The sequence below is a fragment of the Centropristis striata genome, chromosome 13 (assembly GCF_030273125.1).
Source record: "Centropristis striata isolate RG_2023a ecotype Rhode Island chromosome 13, C.striata_1.0, whole genome shotgun sequence".
Lineage (NCBI taxonomy): Eukaryota > Metazoa > Chordata > Actinopteri > Perciformes > Serranidae > Centropristis > Centropristis striata.
The window spans coordinates 10,068,221-10,089,168 of NC_081529.1; the positions used below are offsets into that span (position 1 = coordinate 10,068,221).

General features: G+C 38.3%; 1 protein-coding gene across 1 annotated transcript; it reads right to left on the reverse strand.

Moving 5' to 3' along the window:
- Positions 1–752: 752 nt before the first annotated feature.
- Positions 753–20,673, reverse strand: mcoln1b (mucolipin TRP cation channel 1b). Its single transcript, XM_059348468.1, has 13 exons — positions 20,523–20,673; positions 16,553–16,797; positions 14,256–14,417; positions 13,560–13,716; positions 12,153–12,234; positions 11,945–12,041; positions 10,669–10,768; positions 10,432–10,538; positions 7,762–7,911; positions 7,561–7,662; positions 7,302–7,424; positions 5,824–6,030; positions 753–4,277 (listed from the first exon to the last, which is right to left on the reverse strand). Exons 1-13 carry the CDS (start codon positions 20,563–20,565, stop codon positions 4,146–4,148), a joined length of 1,707 nt encoding a protein of 568 aa, XP_059204451.1. The 5' UTR covers positions 20,566–20,673; the 3' UTR covers positions 753–4,145.
- Positions 20,674–20,948: the final 275 nt, after the last annotated feature.

Below are 20,948 nucleotides of genomic sequence, written 5' to 3' on the forward strand. Positions count from 1 at the left end.
CACAGAAAAATAGGACATTTAAGAGAATGTTGCTGCTTGGGGTCAAATGTGTCTAATGTGAAACGGATATAAAAAAAAATGTTTAAATCCTTGATACCATATCACTGACCTAGACTGTAAAAAAAAAAAAAAAAACCCTGTTGTTTTTACGGTAAAAAAAACTGGCAGCTGTGGTTTCCAGAACTTTACCGTAATATATATGGTGCAACTTTTTGTAATATTACAGTAAAATGATATTAGCACTGTTGATTTCACATTTAAGATTGCCATTTTATTCCAAATTTTACTGTAAATAATAAAAAGTTTTTCCATCAAAAGAAACGCTGTTCTGCCACATAATTGACATGAAAGTACTTTATAAATGCTGCATAAATTAAAGATTTTACTATTAAATATTACAGTATAATGGTGTTTAGTACATTTAAAAAGTATTTTTACAAAAAATAAATGCAAAAATTACAGTGATGCTTGTATATATATATATATATATATATATATATATTACAGTATATTTTTGTTACAAACACAGTGCCAGTGTATTTTACAGTGGAGTAATTCTTTTTTTCCAAAAAATAAAAAACTTAAAAAAAAATACTGTTTGGCTGATATATAAATTTACAGTGTTTCATTGTTACTGAAACTGAATTAACCCATTTATCATTTTACGGTCTTTTACTGTCATGGTTTAGCAGTTTTTCACCGTAAAATCTACAGACATTTTTTACATTGTAGGCTCAACAACTCTGACACAATTTCAGCATCTTTTCCATTTATTTGGCTGACATGTATTTTCATTCCGAAGGCAGCAAGCAGCAGAAAACATTCAGTACAAATGAGGGTAAAAACCTGTACAAGTTCCTCTTACATAGAAACTAAGAAATTCCCTTTCAGCTATTACTTCCTTCTTCTGCGAGCGAGGTAAAAAAATAATTAAAACAGCATAAAAAACAGTAAACTGGTAAAATGAAATCAAAGTGACGTTAAAGTGTGAGGAGAACACCAACAGATGCTGTACATCAGTCTTCAATATGTGCAAATAAGTAAGTGTAGATAAACATTCATTAAAAGTAAACACATGTTGTAAACAATATTCATTAATTCAAGTTGGTGAAGAATAAAAAAAAGTACCCTTTTAGTCCTGAAAGACATTTTGTGCAGTGAACATCCCTCCTTCCATTGAATAGTGCCCTACATGTGCCTCCACACAGCCTTAAACACTTCAGTAAGTTTATATAATAAAAGATCTGAATATTCATTTTACTTTAAAAATGGTGACTGAAGAACTGCTGGCTTGTAGAGATGCCCTCGCTCATTCGTAGATAAAAAGAAAGAGCTATTTCCCTTTTACACTTGGCTTCAATGTCAGTGCACTGACAGTGTCAGAGTGTGACACATTATATAAAATACAGACGACTCTCTAAGCTGCCAAAGTACAACCATATATAAGAAAGACAGTAGCTGAATCATAGATCATAATAGAGAAAAAGGTAAGATCAGATAAACAAGCTCTAGTGATATTCACGTGATTTCATGTGGTTAAACTACATTTAAATCACAAATATGCAGGCATTTCAGTTAAAGATGATTGGTTCAGATGTATGGGCTGAAATATGTGCCACCAGAATCTGAATTTGAATTATTTCTATTTTAATTTGAATTGCTTAACTTGAATAATTGCATTGAAAAACTGAATTTGAATCACATAATTTGAATTTGTATTATTCAATTTGAATCATTGCATTTGAAATTGAATTTATTAGTTTGGAACTGAACATTCAGTCCTCACAATTCAAATTCAGTTCGCAAACTTACATTTTAATTTTCTGCGACGAACATCCAGGTAGTTGATGCAGAGCAATCAAGCACAAAAACGGAGGTGCTGATTGGCCGAAGAGGCGCTATGGCAATCGGGAGGCAACAAATGTTACAAAAAAAAAAACGGAGGTGCTGATTGGCCAAAGAGGCGATCTGTGTATCTGCGCTCGATTGCTCTGCCTCCACTACCCAGATGTTCGTAGCAGAAAATGGAAATTGAATGTTTTGCGAACTGAATTTGAATTGTGAGAACTGAATATTCAGTTCCAAACTAATACATTCAATTTCAAATTACAAGATTCAGATTCAGTTTTTCAATGCAATGATTCAAATTAAACTATACAAAATTAAAATATAAATAATTCAAATTCAGTTTCTGGTGGCACACATTTCAGCCCATACAGATGGACAAAACAGCAGAATAATCTAGAACATATTTTGTTTGTAGATGTTTTCCCTGCAACATATCCTAAAGTGTTTATATGTTTAATGTTTACTGTGACTAATAATCATCATAAAATGAAGGTTTTACAACTAATAAATATTTTTACACATAGTTTTGCAGTCAGCCTTCAAACCTCACGTCCTCTTTTCTCAGCTTGTTTCTGTAGTTACTGCTCTCTGTGCTTATCAAGCACATTAAAGGGATACTCCATCCTTATAATAACCAGTTGTGTATTAATTACTCTGTGTAGTACCCCGTGCTACTTTGTATAAAAAAAAAACCTTTTCTCAAATATCTCTACAAGGAACGAAGAATCTGAAAATGGAGAGAATCCTGGATGAGGTGAAATAAATGGGGGCACTTACTGTTTTATATTTAATCTTTTTTTTCTTCTAAGTAAATTTCTGAGATTTATGATTTAGGCACATTTTTTTCATCCGAAAGATTGTCTTATCATCAGTTGTCATAATTAAGTCAGTTAATAAAATTGTAACAATTTAAAGAGAAAATGTTAAAATGTTCATGAATATTAATTTAATTGAATGTTTAGTGTAACACAACATTCTCCTCACTTATAATAATCATTTGGATATTGCTCTGGTCTAAATTAAACTGTCAGTGACTGGCATAAATGATGATGAAAAGCTAGCCTGTATATATACTCTTGTAATAGTATTGAAAAAACAGGAATATTCCATGACTTTTCATAGTTAATTTAGTTTTAATTATACAATTCTGCGATTCCATCTGTGTTTTCCACTTTGCGGAAATCATAGGGCCCTAGAGTAGTGGTGTAAGTGTTTTAAATATTAAGATTTGAGTGACAATGTATGTGTTTGAGAAGTAGTGAGAATACGACTAGATACATGAGACTTGAAGTATACTATACCAGCTATATGAGAGTCTGAAATAGATGTTTTAATATAGCTTTGCTGTTGTTAAATGCCCCCATTTACTTCAGTTTATCAAGAATTTACTCAGATTTTCTGTCCACAAATCCATGGTAACACTGGGTGAGTGACTGATCTACAAATGGTCATTTTAAGGGTGAAGTATTCCTTCAAACCAAACAGTAAAGAGCCTCTGTCTCCAAGTGCATTAGTCACCAGGCTCTTTCCAGCAGAAACCGTTCATACATATTGATGACTAACTGGTTGGCTGCGGGGCTCGTCCTGCCTCGTGCAGCCGTCATCTCTCTCCAGCCAGAGGACGACAAGAACAAAGCAAAGAATGAAAACCAGAGTGGAGGAAGAGCCTTGACTGGAAATGCTGCAGAAGCGAATGCATACGCACTGCAGATAATGATCTCTCTTTTTTTTCTTGCATCTATTCTACCTCTGATATGAAGATTCAAAAGAAATGCACTTATTTACATAATCAAGAAGCAAAAACAATCCTGTAACCTATGCAGCCGTGTGGACACTGACATGGTAATAAAAACCTGTGCGTGCAGAGTTGATCATTCAAGTGAAAATGTGCCATTCATCTAGTAGACCCTGTGTCCAGTCTACTGTACAGCTATGAATATGTTTACTGGCGTGTAGTCATCAAAGGCCTGACAAACTGACATTTCAGAGAGACAATAAATTATTCATACAGTACAAAAGCTGAAGCAGGTAATTGGGCTAGTGTTCTGCCGCTCCAGTATGAATCTAAATGCAAAATTCAAACACGGACAACCTGGTCCAAGGTCAGTCAGTGCACCCTCGAGGCATTTATCGTGCCTGCTGGGTATTTGGGAAAAGGAGCGCAAATGCATTCAGCTGTCACCTGACTGCCTTGCCCTTACACACACACACACACACGCACACACACACGCACACACACACACGCACACGCACACTCATACACTGTTTACTCCCTCTGTGCATCCTCTTCCTCCTCACTAGTCACAGAAGCAGAGGAAGGAGCATGATGTCCCTTCTGGTCCACGGAACTTGCCGGAGCTGGGCGTGTCCTTGCACTCTGCAATGAACATGTGCAGATCTGAAACACGCACCTGCTCCTGCGTTTGAGCCTGTAGGAAGACAAAACAAACACTGAACATTACTCTATACCAGTGGTTCTCAACCTTTTTTCAGTGATGTACCCCCTGTGAAATATTTTTTCAGCCATGTACCCCCCAACCAGGGCAAAGCATTTTTGGTTGAAAAAAAAAAAAAAGACTTAAAAACAGAGCGCTGTGCCATCAGTGTCTGATTTATTAAACTTTGGAACTGATAAACACATACAAAATTAAAAAAATATATATTTCAAACATTTTAAATGTTAAGAATCCATGACTAAATGTATTGCTAATATTTGTCATCACTAAAATGTAGTGATTCAAACTAATGTAGTAAAAACAGTGAGCATATAACCATTTAAAACTCTAACTGCTACGCTTCAACCACGACTCCATCTTTGAGTTTTCAAGTGATTGACAGGTGATGCCAGGTGGCATATGACAGGTTGGGTCCAACCATCCTGGTATGGGGGACACTCTGGGTTTTTAGAATCAGGAAATTGAATAGCCTACTGAATATAAAATTCATTTTATGAACTTATACTTATATTTTCCTAAAATATTTATTAAATAATTATTTTTAAAGGATTTTTGCATGGATGCTACTTTTTAAATGCATATTTTAAAATCTCACGTACCCCCTGGGGTACGAGTACCCCCATTTGAGAACCACTCAAATCTCTCCTAGGCCTGAGCGATTATATGATCGTGATTACTGATTGCGAGAAATTTTGGGTCGATTACGGTGATCAGCTGTGAGCATATTTACTCGATCAAACATGTTGGAAATGTGCGTGACAAAAGCCAATCACAGTCAACCTTTTCCTGCTCCACTACTGTTTGTAAATTGCCAGAGAAGTAAATAGAAAGGCTGAACGTGGAGCTAAACGTGAAGCGGAGGGCAGCGGAATAGATGTCAGCCATGACTGTGAGCTATAAACCAGGAGGAACAGGTGAATGTTGGGAAAGAGTAAAGGAAATTATAATCTATCTGCTGCTGTATCTAGAGAAAACTAACATTCACAGCACAGCAATTCGCACACAGGTATGGTGCATTCAATAGCTTTGCGACGGCTATGGTGCATTCAAGAGCATGGGACATATGAAAACTAACAGAGAAACAAGTTACTGAATGGGAACAACAAATCGCTCAATTTGTTTATTTTGGGTCTTGCATACCTGCAAAAACACTCTGTTGTTACTGGTGACTGTAAAATAGTTCACTGTTCAGTGTTATTTTTATATTTTTCTACAGTTGTCTTACTGTTGAGTAAAAACTGTTTTTTCATCTTTTTTAATTTGCTCTGTTATTTACTTCATATGTTAATGAAATATTGAACTAATCTCTAGTTTCTTTAGTTTTCAGTACAGATGCTTTAAAACTGGCAGTTCAAAAACAATATGAAAAATTGCGATAATAATCGAGATCTGACAATATGAAAAAATATATCTTGATCATTTGTTTTGCCTTATCGCCCAGCCCTAATCCCACCACCGGTTCACCAACATGGCTAGAAATGCATGGAAAAAGCAAGAGAATAACCAAAAGAAAGCTTACCATGATAGTGTCGTAGGCTCCGGTGATGAGTGCGATGAAGAGCGACAGCACCATGTAGATGAAGAGGGAGATGAAGCTGTACAGGTAGACCTGGCTGAAGATCCACACCAGTGTGCCGCTGTGCTCCATCTCAGCGAATGTTACAAACATGTCGTCCCCGTTGATCAGAGAAAACAGGCACTCTGACACCATGGACAGGGAGCGAAACTGCACACAAACAACACAACACGTGTTAGTGGAATTAAAGGCTACAGTGATATTAATGCAGCATTTAAAGGCACAGTATGTAATTTCTGCTACTAGGGGTCTAGTAAAATAAAAGACAGACTTAAATGATGTGGGGAAGTAGCTTGGGAGTTGCTGACTTAATTCATTACTAACGGCCATTTCCAACTGAAAGCCTTGTGACATGACTAAGGCAGAAATATTGTTGATGGACGAATTAATGTATTCAAGTTTTATTTACATTTTGTTGTCCATAGTCACACTATTCACATTACTTCATTCTTAAGAAGTAGCTGCAGTGTTTCCCACACACAATAAACCTGCGGTGACCCCGGGCACTGGGGCTTCATCTACTCCAGGCAAAATCTCCCAGCGGTGGGGAATGAGGTGGAGGGACTGCATGGTGCGTTAGCTAGCTGACTTGCTAACCTGCTAGCTTAACATGAGATGTGTGGTCTACCTATCCAGCTATCTGCACCTGTCCCCCCCACCCCCCCTGTGAAAATGCCCAGTCTGCTCTGATTGGTCAGTGTTCCTTTCAAATCTGTGTTTTAGTGTATCTGCACCACCATTGCAGCCAGGGAATGACTGTAACTGGGCTGGATTAGTGGCACTTTCTACCTATATATAGTATAGTTGTGACATCACAACCTTACAGAATATATATTTTACCTAGACCTGCTTTATAATAATAATAAAAAAAACATGGAAATATCACTTTCTACGATATGGGACCTTTAACATGTGGATTGACCCATAACATGTAGCAAAAGTCAGGATATGACTGGATATCACAGGATACTTAATCACTGAAGCCCCACTTTAATCTGTAGAAATGCCACACACCAATTTTAGCTGATTCTTCATAAAAATGCATCTTTCAAAAATATATAAAAACCTATATAGTGGTGTCAATTTGTTTAAGGAAATTAAAAGTTCATCAGTGTGAAAATATATTATTGTGCTTTTGTATAGTTTTTAATTGAATATATGTCATAAAGGATAAGCTCATTATCGCATTCTGTTAAATTTACATTTTAGACAAAAACAAAACACCAACATTGCCAGCAAAAACACTTACTCACAGGATGTTGTCATGACTCATATTTAACAAATGTCAATTTTATTCTATCGTTAATTACACACAGTGCTGGGGGGCATTTTATGATAATTAGGTCGTTGTGACTGACTGTCTGAATGACTCATGCTTGCTCATTCCTGGTTAAAAGCACTGCAGCGTGTGTGTACAGTACCTTGGCGTGGTAGGGCCCGAGCACAATCCATCCACAGAAGCAATATCCCATATAAATAGCAGCTGCACAGCAGCAGAAGCGGATAACGTTTGGAAAAGCAGCTCTCAGAGTCACAATCAAGATCTGTGGGATACAGAGAGACGGAGGGAATGAGCAAAATATATTTATACTACTATACTCTTTAAAGAAAGAACAGTGATGAAGACAAGAAAAAGAGAAAAAACTGAATATCTTTAGTCTATGTGTGTCTTTCACCTACATTGTATTTCTGGAAGAAGCTGAGGTAGCGGATGACTCCCACCCACACCAGCAGAGTGGAGGTTCCCAGCAGGATCCCACAGATGTCATATGATGACAAATTCTGCATCACAACAGTGACCTCATTAATAACTAGAAACGGAGCTAAAAACACAGAGATAATCATTTATCTGTGACAACTTATTATCATACATCACATTACCTTGGACTCAATTCCAATTTTGATGAAGCTGCCGATGATGGTGAACATGTCGCTGACGATGAGCAGAATATACCAGCCGTTAATGAACTCCATCCTCTCTCCCCAGCTCACACTGCGGCCAAGTCTGTGTTTGAAAAACTGCACGTACTCCTGTTCATGGAGAGGATGATGAATACGATGAGAAGCTGTGTTACGTTTTATTTAAAAAACCTCAAAAACTTATTTTTGCACTATTGAAAAATGTCTCAAATCCAGAAGGGTGCAATCAAATGATGCATCCCCTATTTTCCAGTTGGAACAATAGTTTTATGATTGGGTCCATGTACTGTTTGCAGGCTGTAGAGGGGGGAGGGGCAGAGTAGAGGCAACATTTTCAACTGGTGTGATATGAAGTCAAACACTGGCCTGGACCGGTCAACAACTAATGTACCACTAGGTGTCACTAGCTGGATTGGGTTGGATTAGTTTTTCCAAACTGATTGCCAAGGTCAGCCCTATACACGGGTGTGTATGGCCTCGTTCAGACTGCCAGCCAAAATCCGATTTTTAGCCCATCCAGATTGGAACTGGATGGCTCTTTTGAAGTCTGAGCAGTCACAAATCAGAAATCCGATTTTTGTAGACCGTATCGAAACCACCTTCAGGAGGTAGTTTCAGATCGCATTAGGACAGATGGGTCTCATTCTGAACCGCTCCAAACACTCAGATCGGCTTTGAATGTCCGTGACGTCACTCTACGCGGCACGCGTAGTGCGGGCAGCGCAGAGACGAGGTGTCCACCGGCAGCCGCGCCTGACTCATGCGGCCCGACGGGGGCGTCCATCCGCCCGGTTTCTCCCCTGGTGCGTCTGAGATGTCCTGCACCTCTACTGGACAGTGATAAGACCAATATACTGAGGTGACCTGCCTCCACCATGTTTGTTGTTGCTGTTCTTGTCGCTGTCGCAATTATATGACGTCAGACGCTCTGACGCCGTTACTACAGCAACCTGTCAGATCAGTCAATAATGTGGCCCAGTCTGAACAGAGCCATATCCGATTTGGACACTTGCTAAAAACAGTGTGGACAGTCAGCACTAAAAATCTGATTTGAGTCGGAATCTGATTTGAATCAGATTCACCTGCAGTCTGAACGCAGCCTATGTGACTGGCTGAGTGACTGAGTGAGTTACAAAGTGAGTGACTAAGTCCCTCATTTATCAAACGAGCATACGACAGAAAGTGAGCGTAAAGTGGGCGCACGATCATTTCTAAGCAAAGCTCGGCATTTATCAATTTGGACGTGAGTGGAGGTTACGATCAGATCTCACGTCTGCTCTCAGCTGGTGTACGCAGGTTTGAGTCAGCGTAATATATGATAAAACTCTGCCGGGTTTAGATTTTTAATGGTGACAAAGCAAAACATGTTTAGGTTACATCATTTATCATTAAAATATAGTTTAAATAACCCTGTGACCGTGAAATTCTTTAAACAGAAAACTAGCCGAGGCTATCAAATGTTGTTGTCTTCTGCTATTTACCGTTATTATTGTTATTATTATTATTATCCTGCTGGACATCGGAGCGTCAGCGTCTCCTTCACCAGCGGTTCTGACCCAATAGAAACATTTCCAAGTGAGTGAGTGAGTGAGCCCTATTTCAACTATTGGACAGTGCTTTTACTTCACACATTTCATTTCAAAGGTTTTCACGCCAAAGACAGATATCTAGCGGTTCATGGATAATACAAAGGTGTTTTTTTCATACATGTTACAGCAATAGTTAGCATTTACTACTCCTGTAACTCATTGCCCACAAAATCACATGGACCAAACGTGGTCACCCATATACTAGGTTTTGACCTTGTCCTGTTTTTTAAATGCTAAAGTTCTTCACCAAAATACTTTGGCAGCCCTTAATGTATCTGGGCAGCCTGTTCAAATACTCTCTCTGTGGCTCTAAAAAGTGTTGCTGATGTCGGCTAATTTATAGTTTGTGAGAACGATCATGATGGTTGCTGACTCAGCAGGTTTACATGAAATAAAACTGAATGGCTAAACCAGAAATCAACCCAAATCTAGAAGTGATACAAGACCAAGATGTAAACAAAAATTTGGATTTAAATCAACAGAATCTATTGTGCACAGTCTGATTGCATTTAGAAAAGAAAATGTTGCTGCCAGCAAGAAAAGCAACAGTTGTGTGCATACACACACTGCAAAAAAGGTGTGTCTAAAAACAAGATAAAACACTAAATCTGAGGGAAATGATCTTGCTGCATGGACAGATAATTTCACTTGACAAGATTTCTTAAATTAAGATTGTTAAATCTAGAAATAAGCATGTTGAACGCTTAAAATAAGAAATTAACTCTTAAAACAAGATAAATTAAAGCTGCAAGCAGCGATGAACTGGCCCGAGCAGAGTGCACTGACAATTATTTGTTTTTTACCAAGATAAAAAAAACTTTAGATTGAGAAGTGTTAGCTAATTTATCTTGTTTTAAGAGCTCATTTCTTATTTTAAGTGTTCAACATGCTTATTTCTAGATTTAATAATCTTAATTTAAGAAATCTTGTCAAGTGAAATTATCTGTCCATGCAGCAAGATCATTTCCCTCAGATTTATTGTTTTTATCTTGTTTTTAGACACACCTTTTTTGCAGTGCAGCTGTTTGGTTTTCTTCCTTACGTGTTGCAGCAGGACGCCTCTGAGGATGGAGCGGCCACACAGCAGCAGGGACAGCAGGCAGACGAACGACACCAGCACGTCCAAGAACTCCCGGGCATAGCTCTCAGCTGACAGGAGAGGAGAGGATCAGGGGCAGATAGTAAATGACATATAAAACAGTTAATATTAAAAGACAGATGAGTGAATATCTGCACAACAGTTTGTCCATCGCAGCTTATCCACCAACAGCTAACTCACCGTGGCCAGACACATTGGGGTCTTTACACTCCTGTATGGTCGCCTGGTTCTGCAGACTGATCTTCATTTTCCCGCTGTGTGCCCTGTTATCCATCAGGATCTGACCACAACAAGAGACAGTAAATGTATAAACTCTGGGTATGGAAATGTATAAACAACTCCATTTGCTCATGAAGGTTATAATAGATTGGGATTTTTCATTAGTTTTAGTTTTAATTCCGTTGTGATTTTTTTTTTTTCAAATTCAGTTAGTTTTAATTCGTTTTTAGAGTGGGTTTGCTAGTTTTAATTAGTTTTTATTTTTTGGAAAATGCTTAGTTTTAGTTTAGTTTTTATTAGTTTTAGTGTAAGTTTTACTTTTTTTGTAATGGGGTATTTGTTGGGTGCCAGATTCAAAAAAGTCACAATAAATGTTTCCTTTATTTCCTTTGTCTGATCCATCTCAGCCCCAATGAGTTGGACTAGGGCCAGGACTCGTTTGAAAAAATGTATCTAATTAATTAAAGGCTTTGTAATTAATTAATCGAAATTAATCGCATTTTAATCGCATATAAATATTTGACTTGAGAACAGTGAGAAGTAATTTTTTTCACATGGATTTTTAGTATAGTATAGTTTGAATAATGACTGAATACATAAGCTTAAGCAACAAAAATATTCTTTATTTTTGTTCAAGTACAACAGACCAGTGCAATTTTGGCCATTAAGTGTAGCAATAGCATATTTAGAAATATAGTGTATTTCAGAAATTCAGGTAGCCTATAGGTAGGTAGACCTTCTGTAAACTATAATACTTTGGTTTTTGAAGTAAAACACAATACTTTCAAGTACACTCAGAACATTGGAAACCCTGACTATTAGAAAACATCTCTCTGTTGCTTCAGAGGCCATAACAGACTTTGTTGATTTACCAACAGCTGGTTTAAAAAAAAAAAATCTAATTAATTTCAGTCCATCCATTGGTTTTTTGTAACTAAATGTCCCATCATCCACGGGGCCAACCAAAGCGGTCTCATCAGCTTCTTCCTTCATGTTCACTGTGGTTTGTTGTTGTCTGAACTCATGAACGCTAGTTGGTGCTCCAGTATAATCGGTCCGCCTGAAACGAATCCAGTGAGAAACGTTCCAAGGTGCAAAAATAAGTGCGATTAAAATGCGTCAATTTTTTTAACGCGTTCATTTTGGTGTAATCAATTAATCTTAATTAACGCGTTAAAGTCCCGGCCCTAGTAAATACATATAAACACCAATAAAAACAAACAAACAGATATCTCACCGTGATAGCAAAGGTGTAGCAGTCAGGGATTTCATTGTTTATAATGGTCTGAATGTTGATGGCCTTCAGCTGGAAGTCGATCGTTACATTGATCAGCCTGCAGACAAATGTGTGACAGACAGAATAAGACAATTCAGTGTGAATAGTTCAAACATTTAAAATAAAAAATGTAGATCTAATGTTATTAAAAAAAATATCATTATCTGACTTGTAAAAATTGAGAGTGAAATTCTTGTAGTCACTGTTTCCTGGAGCAGAACTGTAAGTCAGTGGGTTCACTCCAGTGCAATCTGGAAAAAGGTCAGAAAATAGCATTAGAGGAACTTAAAAATATCACATGGGGGATTTTTCAAACCATCTTTTTCCCTGTCACGTGAAGCAAACCACACTTCCTCAAAGCATTTAAATGCAGAATTGTCCCCCTAGGAGATTTTTATTTCGAGTTTCATTTTATTTTTACCGCAAGATTTATCATGCATTTGTTAGAATAACTTGATTATTCTTTCTTTTTCTATCTCTCTTTCTGTCTCTGTTGTCTGTCTCTGTGCGAGACACAGGTCACTATCAAAGGTCAACATCAAATGCTTGCCTACATGTGTGTGCCCTCTCTCTATGCATTTATATATTAATCATGCAATATGATTTTGATTCAATGATTATGTTTGTGTGCTACTATTGTTTTAAAACTATGATTACTTTAGATGATACATGTATCCCAACTGCTTGATGTGCTAATATTGTTTTTAAAAAAATATGATTACTTTAAATACATATATTCCATTGCTTAAACTGATTAAGATTCTATAATCTAAGGTCTCCAAATTATATCTGTAAGACATAACAAGGCAGGAGGTTTTGTTGAATATTTTGGAGAACAGGCCAGGTCAGGACACAGTGTGCCGGGCAGAGAAGATTGCTGCCCGGTGACATGACGTGTCCCTGTATTGATTAAAACGGACAAATCGGTGGATCAAGAAGGCGGAACTTCCTGGAAGAAATCTACCTTCATGTCTGAGTAAACAGTTGTTAGTTATAATGGGTTCGAGGGAAAGGAGGGGGGTTCAGACTTCACGAACTGAAACCAGTCTGTGTGTATCAGGGACATGTAGAGTGAACCCGGAGATCTCTGTAACTGCACATTTCTTGACGTATTGTAATAAAATTATGTTAAACTGAGAACTTGGACGTCTCCTGCTCATCATTCCCCATCAACGATCGGCTCAGAGAAATAGGTGAGGATTTACTGTTGGAATCAGATAATTCAATTTTCAAGGTTTCCACATGCAATTTTTCTAACACATTGTCAAAAGTCATCTCTGCCAAATCTGCAGGTGCATGCAAACAACTCCTTTCCCAAGGCAGGGACACGGCGGGTCGCTACAAAGTCTATGGAAAAAGCTTTTGTGTGCTGTATCTGGTTAAAAGTAGGCCGCAGTTACAGGGCACAGCGTGACATATGTGGAGCAGCAACACAATGACTCACTGACACAGTCATTTCCTTAAGGGCTGAGAAAATACTGGCACGGAGTAAATAACAAGGCTGCTGGTTTTAATGTCAAATACCCAGGGACAACATTTTAAAACTCAAAGAAGAAAAAGATAAAGGTCATCCTACTGGTGATAACATGGGGATCAATGTCAAAGGTGTCGTTGACGGGGTCGATGGTGCCCTTCCTGTAGTACCTCTGGCAGAGGGACAGCGCACTTTCATTCACACCGACACCCAACACGTACGCATATCGGCCCAGAGAGATCTGGGGCAGAGCCAGGTACTGACAGGGAAAACAGAAACAGAGAATTCAACTCAAATTGAGGCACATAATCAAAAAAGAGCAGCAGCTTACACTGTAAAAAATAAACTGTTGTTTTAACAGTAAAAAAACTGGCAGCTGTGGTTGCCAGAACTTTACCGTAATAAATACGGTGCAACTTTTTGTAATATTACGGTAAAATGATATTAGCACTGTTGATTTCCCGTTTAAGATCGTCAATTTTGTCCATATTTTACCGTAAAAAATAAAGTTTTTCCATCAAAAGAAACGCTGTCCTGCCATATAATTGGCAAGAAAATACTTTATAAATGCATCCATTACATATTACAGTATATTTCTGTTAAAATATGGTGTTTAGTACATTTAACAGTGAGAAAAAGTATTTTTACAAAAAATAAGTGCAAAAATGATGGCCTGTACTGTACCAATGAAACTATGATTTTTTTTGTCCAAATGTGATCTTGCTTCCAAACTTTTGGCCTGTAGTGTATACCTTTAAGGCAGTGCACTGAAGTGACCTCCTTTAAAGACATGGTTACCTGCTCTATGGCGAAGTGGATGCGGCTGTACAGCTCCTTCTGTGTGTGGACGGCCTGAGGAGTGTTGTCCCGGTAATCTTTCAGGAACAGGTGTTTGAATGCAGCTGTGTTCTCCTCCTTAAATGTCACCACCATCTGGTTGCTCAGTCCAAACAGCACCAACTGAGAGGCAGAGGAAAGGGACCGAGAACACAAAAGCTTTAGCATCCAGGAAACTGCAGAATAGTAGAACTAAACTAACAGGCTATTACTAAACAGCAGCTTTCATCATGTGCTGATGTCATTAAATCATAGCTAGGGCTGGGCGATATGGACCAAAAGTCATATCCCGATATATTTAGGCTCAGGGCTGGACTGGCCATCTGGCATACCAGGCAAATGCCCGGTGGGCCGGCAAGACTGTTGGGCCGAACGACTTGAAAAAACAAAACAAAAAAATATATTTTTTTAATTTAATATATTTTTTGTTTGACTGATTGCCCAATGGCCAATAAAACAGGTAGAGGGAGGGCCGAAGGCCAAGGCCCCCTCCTCCTTGGCCCCTTCTGCTGTCAATCAGCCAGTCACGTCATTGGCCAATGGTCAATAAACATCAGGTAGAGGGAGGTCCCCTCCTCCTTGGGCCCATCGGCTGTCAATCAATCAGTCACGGCACAGCCAGAAAATAAAAATGTAAGAGAAACGCATAGAAGTAGCGGAGAAATTACTAGAAAAACAAACGACAAGCCCTTCAGGCAGATGCTGCAAAATGCGCCAAACTATCTGAAATGTTTGGTGCTGCGGCAGCTGGAGCTGACTCAGCACGGTGCCGCCAGGTGATGATGGAGGAATTAACCTGTAGGGAGTTAGGAGAGAGAGGTGGAAAGATGGCAGCACCCGGCAACATGCGGTAAGAAGCAATACATATTTCTCTGCCTGGCTCAAATATCATAAGGTCAGGTTAATAACTTTGTTTTTTTAGCTTGCTAACTTTTTGAACACAGTATAGTTTGCTTGCTACATCATCAATGTTTCGTGTATAGACGGCGTCAGTAACAGTAACAGTAACAGGTGCGCGCGCAGCCAGCGGGCAAGAGCACAGTTTCTGCTGCCTCCACTATGTTTAGCACGTCTGAACAAGTTTAACTTTTTAATGAAGTTTAACACTTTAACTTAATGACTTAATTAGTTGAAGTTCATTGACTGACACAGCAACATGCTAGGCTAGCTGTTGTTACCAGTTTAACATGCTAGTGCCTCGTTGTCATAATTTCATGTTGGTCAGTTCTGTTAGTGTTTGAAGCTGATTTGCTGTTGTCTGTGCTAGCTTGATCAGTTGTTGATAGGTTTGTAGTTGATAAACAGACGAGCAGTTGGACGTGAAAATTATGATTTTAGTGTGACAGTGTTAAATTTGCTAGTAGGACATTTCTGTCTCTGCAGGCTAATTTGCTCACCCAAAGGGATCTTTTTTAGATATGTAAACATTTGTTTCTTGAGCATTAGTAGAACACCATTTTAAAGTGAGCATGGAGTTTCCACTGTACTTTTACAGTACTGTGTGTTCTTTCATTTTTTTCTTGCAGGCCAAATATCTTGCTTTGTTGTGCTGCATGTTATTGCATTTATATTAAAAAGTGAAAATTATCTGTTCTGACTTCCTGTGTTTTGACACTCTAGGATGAGAGCCATCTTATGTAGCCTAAATGTAGTGTAGTGTGTAGTGATATAGTTCAGATATCTACATGGTTAAGAGAGCACTAAGATACTTGGTGAGTTATCAGTTGTGGTGGGCCAGTCGGGGCAAAAATGCCAGGGCTGATTTTTTGTCCCAGTCCAGCCCTGTTTAGGCTGAATATCAATATACGATATATATTCAGTCGCTGGTTCGAATCCCAGGACTCATGGGTCAAGAACTATTTGTCAAAAAATATCAACAAATTACCACATTATGGGATGTCCAAAAATGACTCCCTCGAAGAAAAAAAACCTCACACTATAATACGTCTATTTTTGTCAAAAATTGTATAATTGTAAAATGTCTAAAAATGCTAAAAATTGGTCAATTATAGTCTGTTCAAACATATTAGGGCATCATATGGGCAGAGATATTTATATTTATATGAGAAAAGAATAACTAACAACACAAAATAACTAAATATTACAAACCCTAGTAAGGGCAGCATTTATATAGAAAGAAAGAACTATATCGATATATGTGATCAGGTCTAATTCCATATGACATTTAAGAATATATCGAAATATTTTTTATATGGACATATCGCCCAGCCCTAATCATAGCATGAAGCTGTACCCACCTGCACAGTCACAATGATGATTTTGAGCAGCTGCAGACCCAGTTTGAAAGGCTTGCGTCCCTTGGCGTGATACTTGTCACAAGGGCTCATGAAGAAGTACTTGAGCTTCCTCCTCAAGGCCTCCTCCTCTTCCTCCTCCTTCAGAGGGGACTCAGAGCCCACTAGAGAAGTTGGACGAGGGCTCCCAGACCCAAGATGATCCCGGGATCCATAGCTGGCCCCGGAGGACAGAAGCCTGTCCTTCTCTGGGAAATACAAAGAAAAATCCATTTGTTGGTGGGCAGAAAATCAATCTGCAACTTTTTTTCGATAGTGAATTAATTATCTAATAATCTGGCTGGTTCCAACATCTACAAGAATGTGTAGCTTTTCCTCATCTTAAATAGCAGTACATTTACTATCTTGGGGCTCTGAAACACTTGATGAGCTCATCTTGGATTTAAGAGGCCCTGACGAGCCTTTCTCACAGTTTGATGCTGTACAGACCAAACAATTAATCTAGATAATGATCTGCCTCTTCATTCAACTCTTAGGATTAAAGCCCAATCAGAGATAACCCTGATGACATCATCTTCACCCTGATAAGAGTCTATGGGGCCATTATTGTGGCAGTGCTATTTGCAAATGTGTTTGGAAAGTTGTATTATGGTTCTCATATGCGTGTGCCCAGTCAGATCTGTAAATGTGTAAATGTGTTTTTGTGTTAATGCATATTTATTTATTTATTTATTGGATCTCCATTAGCACCAGCACATTAGCATAGCTATTCTTCCTGGAGTCCAAACATTAAATCAAATAGTCCATTCTACGAGATCATCAACAAAACAATAACAACAAAAACAACAACCGTCAGTAGTCACAATACATATGCAATCACAAACGCTAACAAACATGAACCACAAGACATGACGCAACACTTGTACAGTAAAATTAATAGTCCATACACCACATACAAACACCATAGCATAACATACAAACAGATACCAAAAAATATATAAAAATAGATAGAGGAAAAGAAAAAGCGGTCTCACAGGATAGGAAGATTGTTTATACAAAGACCCTTGTGGACCTGTACAATTTAGCTACTGCAGCTGCAATATGTAACCAATGTATAAATGAGATGGTTTATATTTCACCAAAAGTCTATTTTTTTATTTTCTGTTCATGTTTCGCTGTTAGTTTTCATGTAAAATCCTGTTTCTGTATTTCTTTTGGGGAGCTTTTATTTTGTTAGTTTTCTTTTTTCATTGTGAGACCTTTGACATTTCAGCGATGTCACTTCCTGTTGTTTCGTGGTATTTTTCCTCACTTGGCTTTTAGCCCTGCAGAGGAGAGGTATGCTTTTGGAAACTGGTCATGAGATGTTGCTGTACTGATTTTTATGTGTTTTACACAGAATAAATACGCTCCAGCCAAGCAGAGCAGCAGCTGTCAGCATCTCATTCCTCAGCATACATTAACACAATGCAGAGATTATAGCAGACTGAGGTATTAGGCCAGACCGGCTACACGTACTGACATGTGAATATGTACAGCAATCTTTGCATGTGTTGTAGAATCTGTAATCAGTTATTATATCTGTAAATGTACCCCCCCATGATCACTCAGTGGTTACAGGAAGTAAAACATGTCTACATGATGGAATATATGACTGCCCTATTACAGCTAAAAGTACCTAAGTATCTAAATTATCCCTTTTTATTTTATTTTTATTTTTTGGAATACAGAACCAGATAAAATATGTGGAATACCCTTTACAGTGCCATTTGTGTGACAGATGAGACCCAATCTCAAGATGTTTTGATTTGTTTTCCTTTGTGATGTTAACTGTCTGTAAATGTGCATAAAGGCAATAAAGTTAAAAAAAAAAAAAAAAAGATTTGTAAATGTATTTGGATTTGCAAGTGCATACGTTTTCAAATACTAAAAAAGTACTCGGACGACATGCTATTGTAGCATGTATCAGGAATGGACAGGAATCTGAATATAGAGATCTGATAAAAGCCTTCAGTGACTGGAGTCACAAGAACTATCTCCTACTGAACACCTCAAAGACTAAGGAAATGATCAGAGATTTACGCAGGTTCAAGCCCCCCCTTCAGCCAGTGAATACCTGTGGGGTGGACATGGAGTTGGTGCCAAGTTCTAAGTATCTAGGTGTATACCTGGATAATAAGATGGACTGGTCCCTAAACACTGACGCTCTCTACAAAAAGGGGCAGAGCCGCCTCTTTTTCTTAAGGAAGCTCAGATCTCTGGACATTTGTAGTAAGATGCTGCAGATGTTTTATCAGTCTGTGGTGGTAGTGTGTTGTTTTCTGCTGCAGTCTGCTGGGGAGGCAGCATCAGACACAGAGATGAAGGCGGTTGGACAGACTGGTCTAAAGAGCTGGTTCTGTGGTTGGAGCCAGGTTGGACACACTGGAGGAGGTGGTGGAGAGATGACCTGTCAACATGTTCCATCCTGAAATACCCAGATCATCTGCTACACAAAACCTTTATGGACCAAAAAAACAGCAGTGGACGGCTCCTCTCTCTCTGTTGCAGGACGGAGAGACACAAAAGATCCTTCTCTCCTACAGCCATCAGGCTGTCTGATCCTAACAGAGATTCTACCAGACTAACTGGATTTACCCTCGGGGATAAATTAAGTCATTTTAATTTGATTGATTTGATTTGAAATATGTAGACAAATATGTAATGCTTCCAAAATCTGAAAGTGTGTAGAGAGATGTGTAAATATGTACAAAGATTTTCAAATATGTAGACAAAACCTACATAAGTATGTCAATGCACAGATAGATCTAAAATGTGTAGACAAATCTGAAAATTTGTACATAGATCTTCAAACAAGGAGACAAAACTGTAAATGGATACATAAATCTGAAATGTGTATACAAATTTTCAAATGCGTACACAAATCTGACATGCATACATAGATATGTAAATGTGTAGACAGATCTGTAAATGCCTCCATAGATTTACAAACGTGTAGATAACACTATATATGTGTACATAGATCTACAAACGTGTAGATTTATGTGTAGATAGATCTGAAATGTGTACACTAATTTTCAAATGTGTAGACAAATCTGACATGCATAGGCCTACATAAATCTGTAAATGTGTACATCGATCTGAAATGTGTAAACAAATCTGTAAATGTGTACATAGATCTACAAACGTGTAGATAACACTGTATATGTGTACATAAATCTGTAAATGTGTACATATGTGGGTCAATGACGTGATCTTACCTAGTGTCAGTTGGTGTAACCAGTAACTTTTTTTCCGTAAAAATCGGATTATATACAGGAAAATAAATGTGAACTAAAATGAGAAAAAAAAATACAATCCACGTGTACATTGCAACGCTATGGTGTATTTGTCAAAACTGTAGAAAAAAATGCTTTTTAGAATATGTTCTGCTCAATATTGATGAAATGTGTAAATGTAGAAATACTCAAAAAATGCCATTTGATGTTTTTTTAAATGAAGCTATTATATGTATAAGTCCACTTTAATACACTGTAGGTGGATAAAATATTTAATATTTATTATTGTTTTGTGGTTACACCACTGGCCCATATATTAACAGCTGAATAGTCTCTATGTTTTGATCCAGGAACCTGGGAATACAGACAGACGTGGACTTGCAGGCACAGATCTCAGTACACATTAAGGGATTTACACATTTGGTTGAGATGAACAAGTCTCCATTCATTTGCAAATAGTTCTGCTGCACTAATGTCGCTGCTCCTTTATGCTTTGACAATCAGTGTCTCTAAATCAATCATTGTATAAATGGCGTGATGCTAATCTACGCCACAGCATATAAAATGTACGGACATCTGATACGAGCAGATCATTGGCAGCGCTAAATGTATTTGTTGCAGCCATGAAACAGAGAAACACAGATTAGACGGCGCCATGACGCCAGAGAGAGAAACAGGAGTGGTGACTGACAAACCTGTGGCGCTGTCTTCAAAACAAGTGTAACTGGAAGATGCCATGGTGATGGAGACGATCAGGCCGGGGACATGGAGGAGGACATTATCGGCTCAGATATCGAGGAGTGAGTGACTTCATGTTACTGAAGCTGCTCGGTTTCATCCCACAGAAAGGATGCTGGGTGGCGCAGTGTTTGATGACACATAGGTAAACAGAGCCAGCTTCCTGGTAGCCACGTGACTCCTCCCCACGTGACTGTCTGTGCTGCTGATGATAGGAAAACATGAGCTGCAGCCTTGTTATTATGTGGCTTCATTCATTCTGCCAAACCCTCCACATCATGTCATTATTAGTTTAGTAGTTGCTGTGGTAATGATGACTCATACTCACGTGTTACTTTGCATTTTTTACAGTCAAAGTTTACAGACAAAACATTATTAAAAAC